General features: G+C 41.2%; 3 protein-coding genes and 1 pseudogene across 3 annotated transcripts; 2 read left to right on the forward strand and 2 right to left on the reverse strand.

Annotated features, from left to right (window-relative positions):
* LOC121548087 overlaps positions 1–3,972 on the reverse strand; it is a 121,713-nt pseudogene extending 117,741 nt beyond the window's left edge.
* LOC121547927 (ras-related protein Rab-23) lies at positions 2,512–15,271 on the forward strand. Its single transcript, XM_041859339.2, has 7 exons — positions 2,512–3,063; positions 7,306–7,546; positions 11,784–11,869; positions 12,632–12,788; positions 12,962–13,044; positions 13,145–13,237; positions 14,206–15,271. The coding sequence occupies exons 2-7, from the start codon at positions 7,392–7,394 to the stop codon at positions 14,337–14,339; spliced, it is 708 nt and encodes a 235-aa protein (XP_041715273.2). The 5' UTR covers positions 2,512–3,063; positions 7,306–7,391; the 3' UTR covers positions 14,340–15,271.
* LOC123482375 (skin secretory protein xP2-like) lies at positions 6,401–6,883 on the forward strand. The gene has a single exon (XM_045209726.1). It carries the CDS (start codon positions 6,401–6,403, stop codon positions 6,881–6,883), a length of 483 nt encoding a protein of 160 aa, XP_045065661.1.
* A 7,022-nt stretch (positions 15,272–22,293) lies between the features above and the next one.
* LOC121547928 (BAG family molecular chaperone regulator 2-like) lies at positions 22,294–24,736 on the reverse strand. Its single transcript, XM_041859340.2, has 3 exons — positions 24,443–24,736; positions 23,781–23,890; positions 22,294–23,040 (listed from the first exon to the last, which is right to left on the reverse strand). Exons 1-3 carry the CDS (start codon positions 24,565–24,567, stop codon positions 22,646–22,648), a joined length of 630 nt encoding a protein of 209 aa, XP_041715274.1. The 5' UTR covers positions 24,568–24,736; the 3' UTR covers positions 22,294–22,645.
* Between the last annotated feature and the right edge of the window lie 19 nt (positions 24,737–24,755).

Consider the following 24,755-nt stretch of genomic DNA (forward strand, 5'->3'; position numbering starts at 1 on the left):
ACTTGTTGCATTTACCAATAGAGGACATGGATGAACCAATTGCTTGGTTATGCCAATTCCCGTCATTATATTGGTGTCAGAGGTGTTTTGCTCACATATGCGAGTAAAATGTGTATTTCCCTCCACAATATAAATAGCCTCACCGTATCATAGTGAAGATTATTGCAATGCAGAAATTCGCTTTTGTATTTGGAAGGCAGGTCATTGAATCGATAACGGAAAAGGTAGATCTCTTGCTGGATAAACCACCGTCTGAGATGTTCTCTATAAGATTTAAAAAATGAACATTGTTTGTTCAATTTACAAAATAAGGGCCCGATTCCGATTTAGGAATGTATGCCTTTCCTACTCACTTCTCAGTATTTGGTATTCAGACTTACCGTATTCAGTCGCGTAACGCCCTCTGCAGGTGTGGCTACCTTGCGAGTTCTTAAAAAATGTTATTCAACCGCTGAAAACCGCCCTACTTGCTGGACAAGATTTTCTCGTGGAGTTTTCATTCAATAGGGTTTTCAGTACATTTATCTTAAGCCATCCCTTTAAATACGGTGTACCATTTAGTTCGAATTTTGACGACAATAGAGTATAGCAAGAGAACGGTTCAGAGTTTTAGGGATCAATGAAAGACCTGACGAAGATCCGCACGAAAGAAAGAAAACGGTGGTTTGATTCATTTTGAAAATTGCCACATTCAGTTCTTCAACCCATGGTAATGTTGGAAGATTAGTGTACATATAAGTATAATAGTTAGAACAGTGTACAATAGTAGGCTATACCCTCGTCTATTGCCTGCACTAACCAGGGAGCTGTGTGATGACACAGCCAAGTATTGCGCCATGCGTTGGGTTCTAACTGTTACGGTTTGGTCTACGCTCCATAATGATTTAATTAGCCTACATGTCTTTTTTTTTATATCAACTGTTAGTAAAGATCCTCAGCAACAACCACACGGCCATGACGGAATTTACAGAGGAAGAAAATTAAGGTAAATGAAACAACATAATTAAATTGAATAATAATGTATACCAACTGAAGGGAACCAACAGTAAATTGGCAGTTGAATATGTGTGGTTACTCTGCATACTGACAGTCGATACTGATAGTCGCTAATATTTAACTGGATAAAAATAGCAGACAGAAAGTCAGGTAGCCTATAATTAAGACGTTAGAGTTCCCATCCCTGCAAGTTAAAAGGCCGTACAATTTCAATTCTTCATAATGGCACAGCATTTCATAAACAGTGTGGGAAATATAAACTTGAGTTTGCTGCCATATGACTGGTTTCACATTAGTCGCAAGCAATAAGGTCAAATAGATCTAAAACAAGTGTCATTTATATTTACAATTCTCTTATCCAAAACAGACTACTAATTTACCTAGCTATTATCAATAGCTCTTATCAAGTTGTAAATTACAGTGTATGGAGAATGGTGTTATTTCTATTGGAAAAAATTAAGTAGATGCTTTTTCCACTTGGAACCGGTAGGTTCGCTAGACTTTATTCATGGTTTACTCCTAGACGTTATTTGGCAGTATTCAAGCCGGAGAACGAAGTGGGAGATGTGGTCCTTTCGTCGCTTCTCATATTCACTGGGGCCAATCTGAGGTTTCCTGTCACCCTTAGCGGGCTTTAAAAAGAAATAATCTCAACATCCCAAAAGAAACCATTACAATCTCAAGCTCTTCCTCACCACCAGCAATTCACCAGTGTTTTCAGGTTACCTTTGATGAAAGTTTTAAGTCAATACACAATATTAATATCTTCTTTATGTACTTATTATGGAATTCTGAATGTCTCGATTTGATTCATATTGCGCATCATTTTGTACTATTTGGTAGGGAAAGTTCAAGTTGGAGAACTCTGCATCCAGTTTCTTGGTATATTGTTCAGATGTTTTCACATAGCTCACTGCAAGGTTTTCAACCGTCTTCAACACTGGAATGACAAAACAAGATCAAAACCCCATGTAATGTTATGTATATAAAGGTGACACTGTCAATATGAACAGGTTTACGTCTTCAGATTTCACAAGTTAAACAATAAGTTAGTGAATACAAGCAATTTCTACAATTCCAACAATTTACCGGTAACTCGCTTTACTTGTTTTATCAAGAGAGCTAGATTTGCTTCTGTTTACTCTTGATTTGTGCCACAGAGCGTTCGAATCACAGTGTGGGAAAATGACAAACGGGAGAAACCCAATCAGGGCCTTGGAAAGTGTTGGAAAGTCTGCAAGACATAATTACAGGTTTCAACACTCCGATTCCGCCTCTCATGACATTCTTCCACCTCTAACCATACATCTAGGATCAGAACAACGTTTCAATCAAACTCCAAGGTAGATAGAAAATATAACTAGTAAAACTGACCATAGATCAGTACCTAGGGGAGTAGCGACACTAGGATGGTCACAACCGAGCCACACACACTCAAGATCAACTAGGAGGAATTTATTTTACAGGCGCTGTAGTTCAGAAACGGACCCATTGAGTTGCAGTGAACTGCGCTTCTGCTACCGGAAACCAAAAGCGTTTATAGCAACCGGACTGCAGCTGTGGGAGAGAGCCAAGCAAATATAGCTAGCAAGGCAACAACAATTTATTGAATTAAAGTTGTCGCTTTGTGAAATAGGATTAGACGACTTGTTACAACGATGAAAAGCGTGGATGTTCGTCTCCTCTTGTTGTGTCGCTAGTTATTGTGATTTATGACATAAACTAGAGTGTTAAGTGCTAACAAGTCCAGCTAGCTGCTATTCGTAGCTACGCCTACAAGGAGACGTGCTAGCGAAAGTTAGCTGAACGTGGAGACCTGACAATCCATCGTTCTTTAGCTAGCTAACGTTACATGACTAGCTCGCTAAGTTAGCTTTACAAATTGTTGCAACGATTTGATTGTTACTACGTTACAGTTTATTATAGCTTGTTATATTTCGTTTGGTAAATAAATAAAAACAGGCGCTATTCTCTTTCATTGCGCAGCAATTGTATTTTGTTTTAGTCTCGTGCTGTTTGTTGCCTGTTGCAGCTGTAAGAGCCAGACGGTCATGTAACTGGATGCAGGTAAGAGAAATGTTACGAGTGTATCACTCGAAATTATACAATATTGTTAATGATATTCTTTGTTTCAGTGATCCTCATGAGTAAGACTTTGTATCAAGCGTTGGACAGCTTCTGAACAAATAACATGATTAGCTAGCTACTATAAAATCATGAATCTGACATCTTATTTCGTGGATTTAAAAAACAAATTTTTTCAAGCACTGATCAGCAAGTCACCTTTGCAATATGACCCCATCCTCTCTCAGCTCACTGCATGCAGCATTCCCTGGTGATGATGATGTCGAGTAGTGCCATTCTAAAGTGTAAACCTCATCAGCAGATGCTGTTCTTGTTCTGGCAATTTGTCAATTAACAGTCTTCTGATTTAAAGTAGGCCGTAGTACCAAGCAGTTTTTAATGAAGACGTTAATAATAGGTATATTGATGTTGTTTGAAGTCATGTTGTGACCTTAGTGGGGTGTTTACACGAGCACTGTGGATGTGTATGCCTGGTTACCAGTGTGTTCCTTCAAAGTGACAAACCTGACAATCTAACTATGCAGCCTACAGGTAGGTCTAGACATAACAGCACGTTCCTCTAAGACAAATGTCTGATTTTAAGCTAAATCTATACAAGCAAAGTGTATTTGAAGAGTCAATGTAGCCAAGGAAATACGTTTTTATACAGTGGAACATCAAGTTCTGGCAAGCTTTACTGTGTCAGCTGCAGTTTGGGCTAAATTCATATAAGTGCATGCCATTTCAACAGTCTGTGCAAAATCGGAGCGAATGGTAAATGAAGCTGGTGTGTCCTTGCTTGCAGCTAAGTTACAGCCAGCTCTGTATTCAGTTACCTTTGATGAGACGTTGTGGGAGAGGCTCTACTTTGTAACTCAATCTGTGGTCGTTCCAGTCGCCTAGTAGCCTCATCTACCTAGAATCTTCCATGTTGTTTGGTTAGTCTGTATTGTGTTGGCTTGTGTGTTGACAACATGGCAATTTGTGACAGTCTGGATAATGGGACATGGTTTGGTTAGTAGGTACACAACCAGTCATTAAAAAAAATGTTTTACATTGTAGAATAATAGTGAAGACATCAAAACTATGAAATAACACATGTAGTAACCAAAAAAGTGTTAAACAAATCAAAATATATTTTATATTTGAGATTATTTGCCTTGATGACAGCTTTGCACACTATTGGCATTCTCTCAACCTGCTTCATGAGGTAGTCATCTGGAATGCATTTCAATTAACAGGTGTGCCTTCTTAAGTTAATTTGTGGAATTTCTTTCCTTCTTAATGCATTTGAGCCAATCAGTTGTGTTGTGACAAGGTGGGGGGGGGGGGGTATACAGAAGAAAGCCCTATTTGGTAAAAGACCAAGTCCATATTATGGCAAGAACGGCTCAAATAAGCAAAGAGAAACGACAGTCCATCATTACTTTAAGACATGAAGGTCAGTAAGTATGGAACATTTCAAGAACTTTGAAAGTTTCTTCAAGTGCAGTCGCAAAAACCATCAAGCGCCATGATGAAACTGGCTCGCATGAGGACTGCCACAGGAATGGAAGACCCAGAGTTACCTCTGCTGCAGAGGATAGGTTCATTAGAGTTACCAGCCTCAGAAATTGCAGCCCAAATAAATGCTTCACAGAGTTCAAGTCACAGACACATCTCAACATCAACTGTTCAGAGGGGACTGTGTGAATTAGGCCTTCATGGTCGAATTGCTGCAAAGAAACCACTACTAAAGGACACCAATAAGAAGAAGAGATTTGCTTGGGCCAAGAAACACGAGCAATGGACATTAGACCGGTGGAAATTTGTCCTTTGGTCCGGAGACCAAATTAGAGATTTTTGGTTCCAACCGCCGTGTCTTTGTGAGACGCGGTGTGGGTGAACGGATGATCTCCGCATGTGTATTTCCCACCGTAAAGCATGGAGGTGTTATGGTGTGGAGGTGCTTTGCTGGTGACACTGTCTGTGATTTATGGTCCTCTGTAGCTCAATTGGTAGAGTATGGCGCTTGTAACGCCAGGGTAGTGGGTTCGATCCCCGGGACCACCCATATGTAAAAATGTATGCGCACATGACTGTAAGTCGCTTTGGATAAAAGCGTCTGCTAAATGGCATATTATTATAATTATTATTTATTTAGAATTCAAGGCACACTTAACCAGCATGGCCACCACAGCATTCTGCAGCGATTCGCCATCCCATCTGGTTTGGGCTTAGTTGGACTATCATTTGTTTTTTAACAGGACAATGACTCAACACCCCTCCAGGCTGTGTAAGGGCTATTTTACCAAGAAGGAGAGTGATGGAGTGCTGCATCAGATGACCTGGCCTCCACAATCCCCCGACCTCAAGCCAATTTGAGATGGTTTGGGATGAGTCGGACGGCAGAGTGAAGGAAAAGCAACCAAGAAGTGCTCAGCATATGTGGGAACTCCTTCAAGACTTGGAAAAGCATTCCAGGTGAAGCTGGTTGAGAGAATGCTAAGAGTGTGAAAAGCTGTCATCAAGGCAAAGGGTGGCTATTTGAAGAATAATAATATAATAATAATAATATGCCATTTAGCAGACGCTTTTATCCAAAGCGACTTTACAGTCATGTGTACATACATTTTTATGTATGGGTGGTCCCGGGGATCGAACCCACTACCCTGGCGTTACAAGCGCCATGCTCTACCAATTGAGCCACAGAGGACCACCCAAATATATTTTGATTTGTTTAACACTTTTTTGGTTAATACATGATTCCATATGTGTTATTTCATAGTTTTCATGCCTTCACTATTATTCTACAATGTAGAAAATAGTAAAAATAAAGAAAAACCCTTGAATGAGTAGGCGTGTCCAAACTTTTGACTGGTACTGTAGCTTTCGTTGTGGTTGAGAAGCCAGCCTGTTTACAGTGTGGCTTGGATCTTGGATCATCCACTTTATGAATAGGATTAGCTGATGTTGGATAACAAACATCTCTGAGAGTTTAAACTCGGGGGAAAAAGGCCTACCTTCGCTTTGTGTGCAGTCAGTGGAACCCTGGACAGATCCACAAGACATTCCTTGCATAGTCTGTTGAGGTTAAGTCAAACCAGAGCTTTTGTTTTGTTTTTGTATCTACGCTAATGATAATGATAGACCCATAGCACTAGCCTCTAGTGTTATTTTGCTACCAAGCTGATACTTTTAGGCCAACATGTTGTGACGTTGTCGATCACATTACCATGCAAGAGGTTTTGGCAGACTGTCATGGGTGTGGTTGTGGGGATTTTTCCCTGCTCAGATGTAAGATGTAAATTCCCATAAAACAGCATATCCTAGTCATCTGGAACATGACTGAATCCCTGGCATGTCAGCTGCACCCTCTCCTAGCGAGTCCCAGGCAGCTACACCCTCTCCTAGCCAGGCCCAGGCATCTACACCCTCTCCTAGCCAGGCCCAGGCATCTACACCCTCTCCTAGCCAGGCCCAGGCAACTACACCCTCTCCTAGCCAGGCCCAGGCATCTACACCCTCTCCTAGCCAGGCCCAGGTATCTACACCCTCTCCTAGCCAGGCCCAGGCATCTACACCCTCTCCTAGCCAGGCCCAGGCATCTACACCCTCTCCTAGCCAGGCCCAGGCATCTACACCCTCTCCTAGCCAGGCCCAGGCATCTACACCCTCTCCTAACCAGGGCCAGGCATCTACACCCTCTCCTAGCGAGGGCCAGGCATCTACACCCTCTCCTAGCGAGGGCCAGGCCCAGGCATCTACACCCTCTCCTAGCCAGGCCCAGGCAGCTACCTCTCCTCTCTTGAATGCCTGCCACGTCAGCTACACCCTCTCCTAGCCAGACCCTGGCGGCCTGGCCCAGACAGCTACCTAATGGAAAAGTGTGTGGGAGCAGAGCTATGGAGGCAGTAACTGAGCTACGTGTAGCTGACTGTAGCATGTAACCATCAGCTGACGTTACCTCAGAGGGCTGCAGCCGGGATGCACTAGCTAGTGTTTACACTCGGCTGTAAAACAGAGGGCCAGCTAGTGAGGGTTTTATGGGTAGACTGAGGAGCAGTGAGGTAGAAAGTGTTCTCCTCATCCAAACATAATACATCATATTGCTGAACAAACAGAGGGATGTTTTTATGTGGGCTGGGCTCGTCAGTTGGTGAGACTGTAACTTGGATATTCGAACTGCAGAACGACAAGGGTTTTGTGCAGAGAAAATAACAATGTTAAGACCTTAAAAGTCTGGTTTATCGTTGTCTCTACCAGGAGGTGTTTAAGTGATCCAGTGGCAGCCCTCCTAAAGCAACACCAGACGGCCTGGAAGTGTGAGGAAAGCCCAGCAACACACAGCCATGTTGGAGGAGGACATGGAAGTGGCCATCAAGGTGGTGGTGGTGGGCAACGGTGCGGTGGGGAAGTCCAGCATGATCCAGCGCTACTGCAAGGGCATCTTCACCAAGGACTACAAGAAGACCATCGGTGTTGACTTCCTGGAGAGACAGCTACTGTAAGGAGATTTCCCATTGTTAGTGTGTCTTACATAGCCTATACACTATTCAAATAGTATCATGAACCTCCCGAGTGGCGAAGTGGTCTAGCTGTGCCACTAGAGATCCTGGTTCGAATCCAGGCTCTGTCGTGGCCGGCCGCGACCGGGAGACCCATGGGGCGGCGCACAATTGGCCCAGCGTCGTCCAGGGTAGGGGAGGGAATGGCCGGCAGGGATGTAGCTCAGTTGGTAGTTCGATTCCCACGGGGGGTATGAAAAATAAAAAAAGAATGTGTGCACTCACTAACTGTAAGTCACTCTGGATAAGAGCGTCTGCTAAATGACTCAAATGTAAATGTAATGAGCTTTTGTTGAATATGAAATAATACATGTGGTTTTTGAAACTTACGTTTTAACCTGAGCACTTCTGCGTGAGGGAGAAGCTGGCGCTCGATTGCTGCAGAGGGACCAATGTGTGTGAGATGGGAGGAGCAGACAGAGGGGTACCTAGTCAGTTGTACAACTGAATGCATTCAACTGAAATGTGTCCAACGCGGGGGGCTGCCTTAATCAACTTCCACGTCATCGTGCCCGGGGAACAGTGGGTTAACTGCCTTGCTCAGGGGCAGAAAGACACATTTTTACCTTGTCACCTCGGGGATTCGATCCAGCAACCGTTCCCAACGCTCCTACCCGCCAGGCTACCTGCCGCCCCAAAGGATAGAGAGATGTAGTAGCCACTAGCCAAGGCCTCTCGGCTACAGCCACCATGTTATTTATCATCCCATATAACAGTGCCTGTGTTGACTGGAGTAGCCTAGAGCAGGGGTTCTCAAACCTTCTGGTGCCGGGGACTCCTTTTGGGATTGCAAATTAATCAGGGACCGCCTCATAATCTGTACACAACTCGAGTGAGAATAAAAAATAGCATACAAGTTGTTTTACTATGTCTTGGGCAGTGCATGGCTGGACAAACCTCTTGGCATCGGAGAGAACATTTAGCAGTTTTCAAGCTAATTTCCTGTAATTCTACACATTTTGAGATGTTTTGTTGTTGCAGCTTTAACACGAATATCCTGCAATTCTACACATTTTTCCACGAGGCAGAAAGAAAACGTTCCTGTTTCAAAGCTGAAATTACAGTGCATTTATGTAACAAATAAATAAATACATATTGAGTTGAAAAATGAATAATTGGTGGAGTACGCTGGTTACCAATATCCCTGTGAGCCTCTCAGGCCCATGTTGCCCAGGGTTAAGAACATAAATTGTAGATTAATAATATTACATTTTATTGTGTTACACACTCTAAATTTATTTCATGGATTCCTTGGCCAAAATGTGTTTAACCTGTTGTTAATAGTACTCATGGGGGGAGGGATCATTTTTTATAATATATATTTTGAGATCTGGCTACAGATCTCCTGCAGTACCACCGCGGACCCCCATGCGCGACCCAAGTCATAGTAAAACTCCTTGTATGCTATTTTTGAGAAACCCTGGCCTAGATAAGCCAGCTAAGCTAGCCAGCTATAGCTAGCTAGGCTAATTAAGGCTACATTCTGCGCTTTCTCCCCAACCCCATTCAGATAAAACATCAGCCTACCTGTTGGTTGCTCATTGTAGCCTACTCCTTCTAATTTCACTAACTTTTAATTCCGTAATTTTATTCCATCTTGCACTGCATTAGTGAACTCTCACTCCACTTGCTCCACATTGAGCGTCTTTGCTGTTTTGATTGGCCAACATAAACAACAAACTACACACGTGAAGGCTACCGGTCGGCTACCGTTAAAAAAAAAATACATTGAAAAGTTTGTTTTATTAAATTAATAATTTGAAATGTCATAGTATGTCTGTCCTTGTATGTAACAATGTCACATGGATATTTTAATTTAATTTATTCGCTAAAATGAATACTCACAAGTATTCAAATACTAACGTCCGTTCGGATATTCAAATAACTGTGCACATCCCTAATATACATACAGTATGTATATTAAGATGCATAAAAATACACAGTACGTCTCTTACAGATATGCAGTACAATCCGACGAGGTGCATACAATAGCAGCCATACCAAGAGATCTGGGGGACCGTACTGTCCTAAGTGACCACTAAAATCAAAATAAAGTTGAAGTCGGAAGTTTACATACACCTTAGCCAAATACATTTAAACTCAGTTTTTCACAATTCCTGACATTTAATCCTAGTAAAAATTCCGTCTTAGGTCAGTTAGGATCACCACTTTATTTTAAGAATGTGAAATGTCAGAATAATAGTAGAGAGTGATTTATTTCAGCTTTTATTTATTTCATCACATTCCCAGTGGGTCAGAAGTTTTCATACACTCAATAAGCATTTGGTAGCATTGCCTACAAATTGTTTAACTTGGGTCAAACGTTTCGGGTAGCCTTCCACAAGCTTCCCACAATAAGTTGGGTGAATTTTGGCCCATTCCTCCTGACAGAGCTGGTGTAACTGAGTCAGGTTTGTAGGCCTCCTTGCTCGCACACACTTTTTCATTTCTGCCCCCTGAGGTCAGGGCTTTGTGATGGCCACTCCAATACCTTGACTTTGTTGTCCTTAAGCCATTTTGCCACAACTTTGGAAGTATGCTTGGGGTCATTGTCCATTTGGAAGACCCAAAGCTTTAACTTCCTGACTGATGTCTTGATGTTGCTTCAATATATCCACATAATTTTCCTTCCTCATGATGCCATCTATTTTGTGAAGTGCACCAGTCCCTCCTACAGCAAAGCACCCCACAGCATGATGCTGCCAACCCGTGCTTCACGGTTGGGATGGTGTTCTTCTGCTTGCAAGCAACCCCCTTTTTCCTCCAAACATAACGATGGTCATTATGGCCAAACAGTTCTATTTTTGTTTCATCCTTGCTGAGCGGCCTTTCAGGTTATGTCGATATAAGACTTGTTTTACTGTGGATATAGATACCTTTGTACCTGTTTCCTCCAGCATCTTCACAAGGTCCTTTGCTGTTGTTCTGGGATTGATTTGCACTTTTCGCACCAAAGTACATTCATCTCTAGGAGACAGAACGTGTCTCCTTCCTGAGTGGTATGATGGCTGCGTGGTCCCATGGTGTTTATACTTGCGTATTGTTTGTACAGATGAACGTGGTACCTTCAGGCGTTTGGAAATTGCTCCCAAGGATGAACCAGACTTGTGGAGGTCTACAATTATTTTTCTGAGGTCTTGGCTGATTTCTTTTGATTTCCCCATGATGTCAAGCAAAGAGGGACTGAGTTTGAAGGTAGGCCTTGAAATACATCCACAGGTACACCTCCAATTGACTCAAATGATGTCAATTAGCCTTTCAGAAGCTTCTAAAGCCATGACATCATTTTCTGGAATTTTCCAAGCTGTTTAAAGGCACAGTCAACTTAGTGTATGTAAACTTCTGACCCACTGGAATTGTGATACAGTGAAATAATCTGTCTGTAAACAGTTGTTGGAAAAATTACTTGTGTCATGCACAAATTAGATGTCCAAACCGACTTGCCAAAACTATAATTTGTTAACAAGAAATTTGTGGAGTGGTTGAAAAACGAGTTTGATTGACTCCAACCTAAGTGTATGTAAACTTCCGACTTCAACTGTACATGCATTTTGGCTGCACAGACCATCTCTTTATTCTCTTAACACGTTGTTTTATAAGAGATACCTGGCATCTATGTCTAACTGAAACTGTTAGTTAACTGTGTTTTGGCCCTAGAGAGTCCTTAAGGATTTGGCCCAAAAGCACACATTTTCTTTATTTTTCCAGTAAGTCTATTTTCTTGTTTTTATGCTTAACAGATGTGAGGCAAACCCATAACTCCAATGTAAAGTGTCAAGCGGTATTTCATTCAGATAGTTGTTTATTAATATGGCGTGACAATGGCTTCGGTCACAGATAATGGACATGCAGTGCCCAGATGTACGCGGAAGCATGGATATTCTCAGGAAATTCCCAGAGAAACCCTGAAAACATTGAAACTCTAACTGCATTGAATAAAACAATTGTCAGATGGAGGTGCGCTCACTGAAGGCTTGAAGCATTGTTTTTATAAAACAATAAAGTTGTGGAGGACAGTCTTCTGAGCGTCAATCTCGCCTATAACATATAGCGCAGAACTGTTGAATGAATAGTTTGATATGACAGTCAAGTAGAAATGTATACATTTGATACTGCTCTGTCTATACATTGAGAAACTCACAATACCATGTATTGAAACCCCCTTTTTTTCCACAGAGTGAATGATGAAGATGTGAGATTGATGTTGTGGGACACGGCAGGGCAGGAAGAGTTTGACGCCATCACCAAGGCCTACTACCGCGGTAAGACTCCTCCCTCCCAGGGAAGGACATGAACCTCCTCCACTGGGTCTGCCAGAAAGACAGCCTTTCACTTTTCAACAGGTCATTTTTCAGTATGGATTCAGCTGTGAAACTGCACCAAGATGACCTCACAGGGAACGATTCAACTAGCATGTCCATATTGTATTTCTGTTATTGTATGTCCCAGGCAGCTACACCCTCTCCTAACACAAGAAATGCAAACTGGAGTGTATGGAATTTCAACAATACAAATAATACGTAAAAAAAAAAACATTACAAAATCAGTTATTTGATTTGAAAGCTTCTTCTTATGTACAAACAAATAACTGAGGATCCAGCATTTCTTAGCATTGTGGTGACAGCTGCCATGCTGCCCTGTGTACGTTTAGGTTGATTAGATCCCCATTAGCTGTTGCACATGCAGCAGCTACTCTTCCTGGGGTCCACACAAAACATTAAATAGCCTACATTACAGAGTACAGAACAGTTGTTGACAAGAACAACATAAGATAATATTTAAAATAAAGTAAGAATGATCTATTGTCAAGACATACTATTTACACACTATTCATATAATTATGTACAGTTAAATTAGATCTTTTAGAAAGTGGAAAGGGGCTGTGATACGGTATGTTTTTTGTAATATATATATTTTTTTTAAAGCTAAACTTGCTTTTTTTTTGTCTGAGTAACCTCTGGTGGCAGAGCATTCCACAATGACATGGCTGTATACATTACTGAGCCATGCATGATGTGCTCCAGGTGCCCAGGCGTGTGTACTGGTCTTCTCCACCACTGACAGGGAGTCGTTTGAGGCCATCAGCAGCTGGTGGGAGAAGGTGGAGATCGAGGTGGGAGACATCCCCACTGTCCTGGTGCAGAACAAGATTGACCTTCTGGATGACACGGTGATCAAAAAGTAACACTTCCATTAGACCCATTTTCCTTCTTGAACTTGGCCTGTTGTGATATATCGATAAATAAATGGACATTTCTAGATGCATGGCTTGGATAACAGACATCTTGATTAGACATGATCAAGCATGGCAGAATTGACCAGTAACCCTTTCTCTTTTCCTCCTGGTACTGTAGTGAGGAGGCAGAAGGTCTGGCCAAGAAGCTCAAGTTGAGGTTTTACCGAACCTCCGTAAAGGAGGACCTCAATGTCAATGAAGGTGAGTCAAAGAAAACGTGTACAACTGACCGGGTAAAGAACTGTTATGTTAGGAAGAATGCAATGGGAATCATAAAAAAAATGACATTTCTTCTTTTCAGTTTTCAAATACCTAGCAGATAAGTATCTGCAGCGACTGAAGCGGCAAACAGCAGAGGAGCCCGAGGTAGTCCATACAACTAGCAATAAAATTGGTAAGCATCCTGATAACCATGTCAAGTCTCCAGTCAGTACAGACCTCTGGCACTGGAATGGACAGTGCCACAGAGAGATTTGTCTTGTTCTGCAAAGATAGTTTGCATTTAGGATCTTCCCCCCCCCCCCCTCTCATTTTATCTTTACTATACATTGTCAGTTACATTTGGTAACATGACAACATTCATGGAAAATGTGGGGTTCATACAACATAAGACCTAAAAAAAAAAGTTTGAGTAAGAAATCTGTATCTCCCGGCTCTAGTTTAACAAATCTTACGCAATGGTAAATCTTCTCGTGTGGCTTTCAGAGTTGTGGGTGTGTCAGAAATATTTCTGCTATTTTCACAGCGGGAATCATGAGCGCAATAGCTGGCGGTGGCGTGAAAGGGGCCCGGGTTTGGATGAATGAATGAATAAATAAGTTCTAGGTGTGACAAGGGCTTGACCACTCACTGGCCAATCAGTGTTCTCCATGGCTTAATACCTGCGTGAGTTTGTCACAAGTTGTGTAGGCTATTGACGGTCGTTATCAACTCTAATTCGGCTGGAGGGCACGGAATATTCCCGTCCTGGTCCATTGTGGATTGATACCGTACATTAAATAGCATACAGCAACGAATAATAGCAACATTAGAATGCATCCAGGGTTGCTAAATATGTTTGGCGTGTTTGCAGTCCAAATTGTTCTAGTTGGCTTCATCACGAAGGCCTAAATGTCTACGCATCAGTAAAGACAATGTGTTTTATATAGAAATGTGAAGTGCAGATTTGGACTCACGGGTGTGTGGTTTGCTTGAATGATATCAAAGCGGTATTCATTATAATTCTCAATTTCTTAGCTTTTCAGAACACGCTCATAGACATCCAAGGGATCTCATAAGCGTGCTCTTAGAACTTTTGTGTGTCAGCAATGAGTCATTTAAAGTTGTATCACTTAACACATCTACACATCTCTACCCTAACAGGAGTTTTCAACACCACAAGTAGTAACCTATCTAGTCAGAACTCCAGCAACGGCCGAGAAGTCATCAGCTTGCGACCCAACAAACAGAGGACAAAGAAAAGCAAAAACCCCTTTGGTAGCTGCAGCCTTCTTTAGAATTAATCCATTCCCTACAATACTGTATGTTTTGACTGCCATGTGTGAGTGTAAGCGTCTCGATTGATGATTGGCTGTGTATTATGGGGGTACATTCTTTCACAGACCAAAGTCTGCATAGGATATGGTATTATATATACATTTGAGCATAATCTACAGGTGTAGGTCTTAATTTGATCACTCTTTTGTTGCTGAGAAGTGCCCTGCAAATGAGCTTCATGATGGACATAAATTCACAACAAATCTGCACTTATAAGACACAGTTATATTAACAGTATTGCACTTCATGTAGCCTAATTTTGGCCAGCTAATAGTCTAACCACCGATCAAGCAACACTAAAAGTTCAAATCCTGTTGCTGCAGGATTATATTTGCTCCGACAATACTGGTCAAATTAAGATCAAACATCTGTAGATCTAATATGCACCTGAGTATTGTGACTACCATGCCTTTTGAGCATCTTTACAGATCAAGTGCAGCCTTCGTTTCTCATGGATAGATGTATGAAATATAAAGCGCAAGTATGGCAAGAGTAATAATAGTGGTTCTGGTGGCTGTAATGGGTACTACAACCCAACACAGATGCTATGTTGTAGCATGAATGGAATGCTTGAAGCAGATCTTTTGGGAAATTGTAGTTGGGCGTGGCAGGGTTTCCCCATTTACACCCTTCAACATGGTGTAGGGGAGGGTTACATTCTAGTTCACTAACAAGGCGTATTTGTATGTTCATATTATGTGATTTTTATAGATGACCATTTGTGCATTTGACTGTTCATCTGTGCAAAATGTTTGTATTGTAAGAAATATACAGATTACTTTGTACCATATTTGTTCTAAATTATTAATGGAATATGGTTCAATATACTGAGTGTACAAAACATTAGGAACATCTTCCTAATATTGAGTTGCACCCCTTTTGCCCTCAGAAAAGCATTAATTTGTCGGGGCATGAACTCTACAAGGAGTCGAAAGCGTTCCACTGGGATGCTGGCCCATGTTGACTCCAATGTTTTCCCACAGTTGTGTCAAGTTGGCTGGATGTCCTTTGGGTGGTGCACCATTCTTGATAAAACACAGGAAACTGTTGAGCATGAAAAACCCAGCAGCGTTATGAGTTCTTGACACACTCAAACCGGTGCCCTGATCAAAGGTGCTTAAATATTTTTTTGTCTTGCCCATTCACCCTCTGGATGGCACACGTATACAATCCATCTCAAGGCTTAAAAAAATAATTATTTAACCTGTCTCCTCCCCTTCATCTACAGTGATTTGAAGTGGATTTAACAAGTGACATCAATAAAGGATCATAGCTTTCACCTGGATTCACAGGGTCAGTCTATGTCATGGAAATGTTTTGTACACTCCGTGTGTATCATGAATAAAGACTAAGGGCTCTATTTTAACAAGCCTAACGCAATGGTAAGGCTTAGCGCTGGCGGTAGCATTATAGGTTCGGGATGTGTCAAATATGTTTGCTATTTTCACAACCGGAATTATTGGTGCAGTAGCTGGCTGTGGCGCGAAAGGGCTTGGTTTTGATGAATAAACATGTTGTAGGTTGAGGCTTGGCCCCTCACTGGCCAATCAGAACGTGCTCCATGGCTAAATATGTGGTGGCTTCAAGTTGTGTATTTATGGTATTTTATGTATTGTGTTAAACCAAAAACAATGTTTCTAAATAGGATCGGGTCAGAAGCGTTATATCATAAATCACTTCTTGTTCCATGGCACTGTGCACACGTGGTCTAAATGTCTTTACACATAACATTCGCAAGTCTATACAAAATACTAGGCTGCTGTCAATTGAATCGTTGCCTATGTGCGAGGCAGATTCTCAAAAGAATCTGCCGTTATGGCATTATAGGAGGACTGAATAGTTTGGAGGAGCGTGTCTTTCGGTTACTGGCCCATCGCTCTTAACCACTAGGCTAACTGCCGCCCCACCTGCTTTTTGTGGATCTTAAAACGTACCTATAGCACTCATGAAATTGTTTTTAAGGACACACTTCAAATATTGCCACCCACCTCAGCCCAAGCAACTGATGTTAGACAGGTAAAATGCCAGTGCAAGTTTTTACATCACGAAATTGCAAACAAATGTGCGTTTGATGCTTGCACCTCCTCAACGCCAGCCGACAATAGAGCCCTACAAGACTCAGACATAATTATTCATTCTGTTCTGAAAGGTATTTTTATATGAATCTTAACAATGAGCTGCTTAACACCTTCGTTAACATAGTGCCAAATAGTTTCTAAAGCTTATTTCATTGTTGTAAGAAATGTACATATTTTAAAGAGAAAGGTTGGAGTGATTTTGCAGTTGAATTACAACAGACTAGTAGAATGTGCTGTTATATGACGAAATACTATTTGAGTCACAAAGTTAAATAATGTTGTGAACTTATAGGATGGATGAGCCAGTGAAGAGGGTTTTGCTACACAGAACATACAACTCATTAATATCCCTCTTTATCTGGTTAGTGCACACAATTCATGCACAGGTGTTTGTACTGGTCATTGTAACTGGCCCACTATTTGGTCTTAACACTTTCATAGGATACTAGCAATCTAAATTGTTTACATGTTACATATTGCTGCATTTAATATGTGCTTTGTGTTTCTACTGTGGTACAATCAATGGTAACATCTTTAATGTGCTCATATTTGAGTCTTAAGATTTATATTTGTTACATTTTATATTTGTTACGTTAATTTTGGGAGAAATAAACACTTGTTTACAAAATAAATATCCAATTTGTATTTTTAAGTGAAAACATCTCCATGATTGAATGTCTCTTGATTGAATGTTCTTAAATGATGAACAGAACTACTGTCATGCTCTGAGGAGAGCTTTGTAATGTCTTCATTTTCTCGCCTAGGCATCATGCTTGGATAGTGTTCTGTTACCACTCTCTAACCGCTATGTTGACTTTTTCTGAGGCAAGACATATTTTTGCTCTCATTTCACTGTAAGACAAACAGGAAAGTCTCATTATTGTCTCTATACTGTGCTCTTCATAATAACTTCTAGTCACCCATTAATACTATTCACAAATCAAAATGGCCCCCATGTTTATAAGTACATTCTACTGGATATAGAAAAAGTTCTCTATCAATTTAGCCTATTTGTTTATATATCAGTAAATGTTGTATGAAAAGTTACATGCTTGCCTTATGTTATTTTATTTTTTTCCATGTGAAGGAATGTGGAACCACGGTCCAATGCCACAATGCCTTGTCCTCATTCTTTATGGATCTTAAAACAAAAATATGTTTAACTATTTTGTTTTAAAGATGACTGCTCAGTAAATATTGTAAATCACACTCCATCCCTTTATAACAGATGCTGTTTGTAAACGTGTTATGGTTGAATTATTTTTGTCTCCTGAAAATACAATGTTTATATTTACCATTTTAATTCATTTATAATTCAGTCAGTTACCAGTCAAGTGAAATCCATAGATTAGATCATTATTTATTTATTTCAATTGAGTATTTCCTTATATGAACTGTAACCGAGTAAAATCGTTGATGTTGTTGCATATTGCATTTATATTTTTGTTCAGTATGTAATATTTAGCAGACACCTTTATCCAAAGTGATTTACAGTCATGCGTGAATACATTTTTACGTATGGGTGGTCACGGGAATCGAACCCAATATCCTGGTGTTGCAATGCTCTACCAAGATGTATGACAGGGTTATAAATCCTTTGTGAAGCCTCAATTGAATTACTTATATGGCCTTTATTAAGCGGTGCTTATGCCACCCTTCATAAAGCACATATTTATGTCAAATTTGATGTCAAATTGTATTTGTCACATGCGCCGACTACAACAGGTGTAGACCTTACAGTGAAATGATTACTTACAAGCCCTTAACCAATAATGCAGTTTTAAGAAAAATAAGTGTTAAGTAAAAATTAGATAACAAAAAAATGTTTTAAAAAATAATGAAAGAGCAGCAGTAAAATAACAGTAGCGAGGCTATATACAGGGGGTACCGGTACAGAGTCAATGTGCGGGGACACAGGTTAGTCGAGGTAATTGAGGTAATATGTACATGTAGGTCAAGTTAAAGTGACTACGCATAGATAATAAACAGAGAGTGGCAGCAGTGTAAAAGAGGGGGTGGTTGGGACAATGCAAATAGTCTGGGTGGCCATTTGTTAGCTGTTCAAGAGTCTTATGGCTTGGGGGTAGAATCTGTTAAGAAGCCTTTTGGACCTAGACTTGGCGCTCTGGTACCGCTTGCCGTACGGTAGCAGAGAAAACAGTCTATGAATAGGGTGGCTGGAGTCATTGATTTTTAGGGCTTTCCTCTGACACCACCTGGTATAGAGGTCCTGGATGGCAGGAAGCTTGGCCCCAGTGATGTACTGGGCCGTACGCACTACCCTCTGTAGAGCCTTGCGGTCGGAGGCCGAGCAGTTGCCATACCAGGCAGTGATGCAACCAATCAGGATGCTCTCGATGGTGCAGCTGTAGACTTTTTTGAGGATCTGAGGACCCATGCCAAATATTTTCAGTCTCCTGAGGAGGAATAGGCTTTGTCGTGCCCTCTTCACGACTGTTTTGGTGTGTTTGGACCATGATAGTTTGTTGGTGATGTGGACACCAAGGAACCTGAAGCTCTCAACCTGCTCCACTACAGCCCCGTCAATGAGAATGGGGCGTGCTCGGCCCTCTTTTTCCTGTAGTCCGCAATCATCTCCTTTGTCTTGCTCACATTGAGGGAGAGGTTGTTATCCTGGCACCACACGGCCAGGTCTCTGACCTCCTCCGTATAGGCTGTCTCATCGTTGTCGGTGATCAGGCCTACCACTGTTGTGTCGTCGGCAAACTTAATGATGGCGTTGGAGTCGTGCCTGGCCATGCAGTCATGGGTGAACAGGGAGTACAGGAGGGGACTGAGCGCGCACCCCTGAGGGGCCCCCGTGTTGAGGATCAACGTGGCAGATGTGTTGTTACCTACCCTTACCACCTGGGGGAAGGACGTCAGGAAGTCCAGGATCCAGTTGCAGAGGGAGGTGTTTTGTCCCAGGGTCCTTAGCTTAGTGATGAACTTTGAGGCCACTATGGTGTTGAATGCTGAGCTGTAGTCAATGAACAGCATTCTCACGTAGGTGTTCCTTTTGTCCAGGTGGAATAGGGCAGTGTGGAGTGCAATAGAGATTGCATCATCTGTGGATCTGTTGGGGCGGTATGCAAATTGTGTGGGTCTAGGGTTTCTGGGATAATGGTGTTGATGTGAGCCATGACCAGCCTTTCAAAGCACTTCATGGCTACAGACGTGAGTGCTACGGGTCAGTAGTCATTTAGGCAGGTTACATTAGTGTTCTTGGCTACAGGGACTATGGTGGTCTGCCTGAAACATGTAGGTATTACAGACTCAGTCAGGGACAGGTTGAAAATGTCAGTGAAGACACTACCCAGTTGGTCAGCGCATGCTCTGAGTACTCGTCCTGGTAATCCGTCTGGCCCTGCGGCATTGTGAATGTTGACCTGTTTAAAGGTCTTACTCACATCGGCTACGAGTCACGTTTGACACGTAATTTAAAGCGGGACCACATTGGGTCGTACACAATAAAAATGTGAAATTATGCATTAAAAAAAAAACATTGTAGGAATGTATTGGCTATGCTAAGAATATTTGTTTATTTTACCCACCTTTTCAATTGTGTGGGGTTTGTTAGAATAACAGGTATAAACATTGCAGAGAGACCATCCCCCAAAAAATCTGAATAGGAATACCTTTCAGCAAGTGGAATATATAAATCCTATTTATTCAAAACATCAGTGACTTGCTTAAAAAATCTAAATGTGTGTTAATGGATATAAAATTACTGCCTAGTAGCCTATTCCATATGTGAATGTGCTCATGTTGCTTACTTTGCACCTGCATGCGAAATGCCTATTCATGATGTATTGACATGGTACATTATCTCTAATGAGGTTTGTGTCCATCTGTCACAGCAAAGAGCTCTCACAGATAGTACTGTTACTTTGGCTATTTCTGGACTGGTCATTCACAATTACATATGTACCTAACACATCTCTACATAAATATATTAACTTCATTCTGTTGATTAACTGTCTCAGTACCTTGCCTTGTGTTTTCAGTTCGGTTGTGACACAGGATTACAGTAACGACCTGAGAGTAGCAAAACATTTCTGTCAATAACAAACCATGTCAAGGATTAACACTTAAGATGTAAATTATCACATTAAGATGGTTAAACCAAAACAATTTACAGTGGGGAAAAAAAGTATTTAGTCAGCCACCAATTGTGCAAGTTCTCCCACTTAAAAAGATGAGAGAGGCCTGTAATTTTCATCATAGGTACACGTCAACTATGACAGACAAAATGAGAGAAAAAAATCCAGAAAATCACATTGTAGGATTTTTAATGAATTTATTTGCAAATTATGGTGAAAAATAAGTATTTGGTCAATAACAAAAGTTTCTCTAATCCTTTATTATATACCCTTTGTTGGTAATGACACAGGTCAAACGTTTTCTGTAAGTCTTTCACACACTGTTGCTGGTATTTTGGCCCATTCCTCCATGCAGATCTCCTCTAGAGCAGTGATGTTTTGGGGCTGTCGCTGGGCAACACGGACTTTCAACTCCCTCCAAAGATTTTCTATGGGGTTGAGATCTGGAGACTGGCTAGGCCACTCCAGGACCTTGAAATGCTTCTTACGAAGCCACTCCTTCGTTGCCCGGGCGGTGTGTTTGGGATCATTGTCATGCTGAAAGACCCAGCCACGTTTCATCTTCAATGCCCTTGCTGATGGAAGGAGGTTTTCACTCAAAATCTCACGATACATGGCCCCATTCATTCTTTCCTTTACACGGATCAGTCGTCCTGGTCCCTTTGCAGAAAAACAGCCCCAAAGCATGATGTTTCCACCCCCATGCTTCACAGTAGGTATGGTGTTCTTTGGATGCAACTCAGCATTCTTTGTCCTCCAAACACGACAAGTTGAGTTTTTACCAAAAAGTTCTATTTTGGTTTCATCTGACCATATGACATTCTCCCAATCCTCTTCTGGATCATCCAAATGCACTCTAGCAAACTTCAGACGGGCCTGGACATGTACTGGCTTAAGCAGGGGGACATGTCTGGCACTGCAGGATTTGAGTCCCTGGCGGCGTAGTGTGTTACTGATGGTAGGCTTTGTTACTTTGGTCCCAGCTCTCTACAGGTCATTCACTAGGTCCCCCCGTGTGGTTCTGGGATTTTTGCTCACCGTTCTTGTGATCATTTTGACCCCACGGGGTGAGATCTTGCGTGGAGCCCCAGATCGAGGGAGATTATCAGTGGTCTTGTATGTCTTCCATTTCCTAATAATTGCTCCCACAGTTGATTTCTTCAAACCAAGCTGCTTACCTATTGCAGATTCAGTCTTCCCAGCCTGGTGCAGGTCTACAATTTTGTTTCTGGTGTCCTTTGACAGCTCTTTGGTCTTGGCCATAGTGGAGTTTGGAGTGTGACTGTTTGAGGTTGTGGACAGGTGTCTTTTATACTGATAACAAGTTCAAACAGGTGCCATTAATACAGGTAACGAGTGGAGGACAGAGGAGCCTCTTAAAGAAGAAGTTACAGGTCTGTGAGAGCCAGAAATCTTGCTTGTTTGTAGGTGACCAAATACTTATTTTCCACCATAATTTGCAAATAAATTCATTAAAAATCCTACAATGTGATTTTCTGGATTTTTTTTAGTCTCAATTTGTCTGTCATAGTTGACGTGTACCTATGATGAAAATTACAGGCCTCTCTCATCTTTTTAAGTGGGAGAACTTGCACAATTGGTGGCTGCCTAAATACTTTTTTCCCCCACTGTAGATGTGTTTTGAAATGCCTAAATCAGTGCTTATTGAAACTACATAAGGCAGTGTGTAGGTAACTGAGCTAACATTCAAAACAATAATGTGACAATGTTAGTGTTGTTAAGGAGTGCAATACTTTTTATATGCAATATTTATTATGACAGGGTTTGAATGTGACATTAGGGGTAGTTGTATAATATAATAATATATAATATGCCATTTAGCAGACGCTTTTATCCAAAGCGACTTACAGTCATGTATACAGTGGTAGTCATAAGGACTGTTCAAATGTTCAAGGCAACTGATTGATATGCACATGCCTTATGCCATGACAGGAAGACAGGCAGATGATATATTTTAGTAATTATGGGAAGTAATAGTATGGTAATGAGGAGTTTGGTCTCCCAATGTATTATTACTTTCTATTGATTAGGGCTATTAGGGGAGTTTAATCAGAATGAGTGACTTCATTTGCCATTAGCACTGTTTAAGTCATCCACTTTCTGATGATCCATTATCTTGATATTCTTCTCAGCATTATCCACGTTCCTTATCAGAGTTTCGAGCCTCCTCTTGATTTTTTTCTGATCTTCTAGGGCGCAGGTGATGACGATCGTCTGGAATTTTGTATCGATAGGAACCGGTGGTGCCTCGGTCACACAGGCAGCGTGCAGTGCCATTAGGCACTTTCTGGCACCATCCATGTCGTCAAGCAACTTTGCAGCAAGCTCATCAATCAAAGAGGTAGCCTTGCGTAACGCATCCTCCTGTGTGGCATTTCTTATGATTTCCACTGATATTTCAACTGTCAGCGTCCTACCCAGAAGACGGTTAGCAGTTAAAGATAGTTCCTCTCTCTCTCCTGAAAAAGAGATGTAGTACAGTGTTGAGGTAGGTGTTAAAGGCCCAGTGCACTCAAAAATGGTATTTTCCAATGTTTTATATATATTGGGAATAATACTGTAAAATTGTGAAATCATGAGCTAAATTAGATAATAGACCAATAAGAGAGTTCCAAACAGCACATTTTTAGTATTCCCCACTTAAACCACTCCCAGACAGTACTAGCAAAATGATTGGTTGAGAAATTGCTATTTTTGCTAAGAATATATATATATACTTTTTTTTTAAACCATTTTAATTGAAAACAATCACAGTAAGGTACTTAATTGTTACCCAGAAAATATTTGATATTGAGATAAAAACGGCTGCATTACACCTTTAACAGAATAGTTCACTAAAGTAAAAGTTTGTCAGAAGTACCAAAACCATACAGAAGTTCGAATGTCAAGAAGAATTCCTGCCTATGCCATAAAAGTAGATTGGCTATAGGCCTATGCCACCCCACATGGGGAATTGCATGGTGCTTAACTTTTCCATTCATTTTGGATTGAGGTAGGCTATATAGCTGGATTTACAAAAGTCATGACAGGACTTGGACTCAACATAAGACCCTTTTTGAGATCTAAAAACATCAGTGAGTGAATTATCACTTTAAATAAGAATTTCAACCAGTGAAGTGTCTCTTTATTTCAACCAAATGTATGCAATATAGGCATAAGTTATCCAACCTGAGATATCTGATGGCTGTCAAACACATACCGTCACAAATACTGCGCATTTCTTCACTATTCTTTATGGACTGGATCATATCAAGTAAGCACTCTCTCTCCTGTTCCATTGAAGTTGCGGTTTCGCGTAAAGCCTCCACCCTAAAACAGATGTCATTGTCATGAGATATTTCAATAGGATATGGTTAGTGTTAGTACGTGACTCAGAGACTGTTGTGATCATATTATTCATCCCATTGCATATTCTACAACTGTTTCTCAGTGTTTTTTTTTTTTTATTACAGCTGTTTAAATAAGGTTATGAGTTTGTTATTTTAAAGGACAACACAGCCTGATACCGTAAAATATTCAAATAAACCACCGTCGTAAATGATACGGTCATGTTGTACACTACAGTGTGCACACTATTCAGGGAACGTTCTTCCTTCTTCCACTGGCACCCTTTACCGCTTTCTATCTTTAGAATCTGTTTAAACCAGCTGTTGCATGGAACCATAGTAGCACATGTAGAGATTGTGTAGCCGAATAGTGTGTGTATTCTTCAAAGAAACTACACAAACAAATCTATATGATAGCGTTACAATAGCCTACAAAGACAAGTGTGTGCACTGTATTTACAACAAGGCTGCATTGTCTTCTCTATACAGTTTTCAGGCTTGTGCCGCCAGGCCAGCTATCTGTAAAATAGCCTACCTTATTTCCAGCTGGTCCAAACTTTCAAGTAGTCGTCCGGAGCGATCTGCCATAGACATTGATCTGCTGAATTTGCCTTTAGCGGCTTCAGTCATTTTAGCCTGGTGGATTTTCGCTTGAGCCATAGTTAGTCAGTATAATGATCTCTCTCGAGTATAAATTCCAATGGACACCTAACGGTGCACTAGGTGGTCCCAAGAGCACAATCTAGAGGTTTCTGCTTGACAGACAGCGCCCCAGAGTAAACATTTCCAAACATGGGCTGGAACTTCCCTTGCTGTTTTTACCGACCCATCGGACAGGATTGAGGAGT

The sequence above is a fragment of the Coregonus clupeaformis genome, chromosome 31, assembly GCF_020615455.1.
Source record: "Coregonus clupeaformis isolate EN_2021a chromosome 31, ASM2061545v1, whole genome shotgun sequence".
Classification (NCBI taxonomy): Eukaryota; Metazoa; Chordata; class Actinopteri; order Salmoniformes; family Salmonidae; genus Coregonus; species Coregonus clupeaformis.

Bases quoted from the DNA above. Each gene is read 5' to 3' on its own strand.
- LOC123482375 (XM_045209726.1), top strand. From the start codon at position 6,401: ATGTCAGCTGCACCCTCTCCTAGCGAGTCCCAGGCAGCTACACCCTCT.
- LOC121547927 (XM_041859339.2), top strand. From the start codon at position 7,392: ATGTTGGAGGAGGACATGGAAGTGGCCATCAAGGTGGTGGTGGTGGGC. The intron at 7,547-11,783 runs GTAAGGAGATTT...TTTTTTCCACAG, and splicing joins TTCCTGGAGAGACAGCTACT to AGTGAATGATGAAGATGTGA. The intron at 12,789-12,961 runs GTAACACTTCCA...CTGGTACTGTAG, and splicing joins GATGACACGGTGATCAAAAA to TGAGGAGGCAGAAGGTCTGG.
- LOC121547928 (XM_041859340.2), bottom strand. From the start codon at position 24,567: ATGGCTCAAGCGAAAATCCACCAGGCTAAAATGACTGAAGCCGCTAAA. The intron at 23,891-24,442 runs GTAGGCTATTTT...CATCTGTTTTAG, and splicing joins TTGGACCAGCTGGAAATAAG to GGTGGAGGCTTTACGCGAAA. The intron at 23,041-23,780 runs GTATGTGTTTGA...TCTCTTTTTCAG, and splicing joins AATGCGCAGTATTTGTGACG to GAGAGAGAGAGGAACTATCT.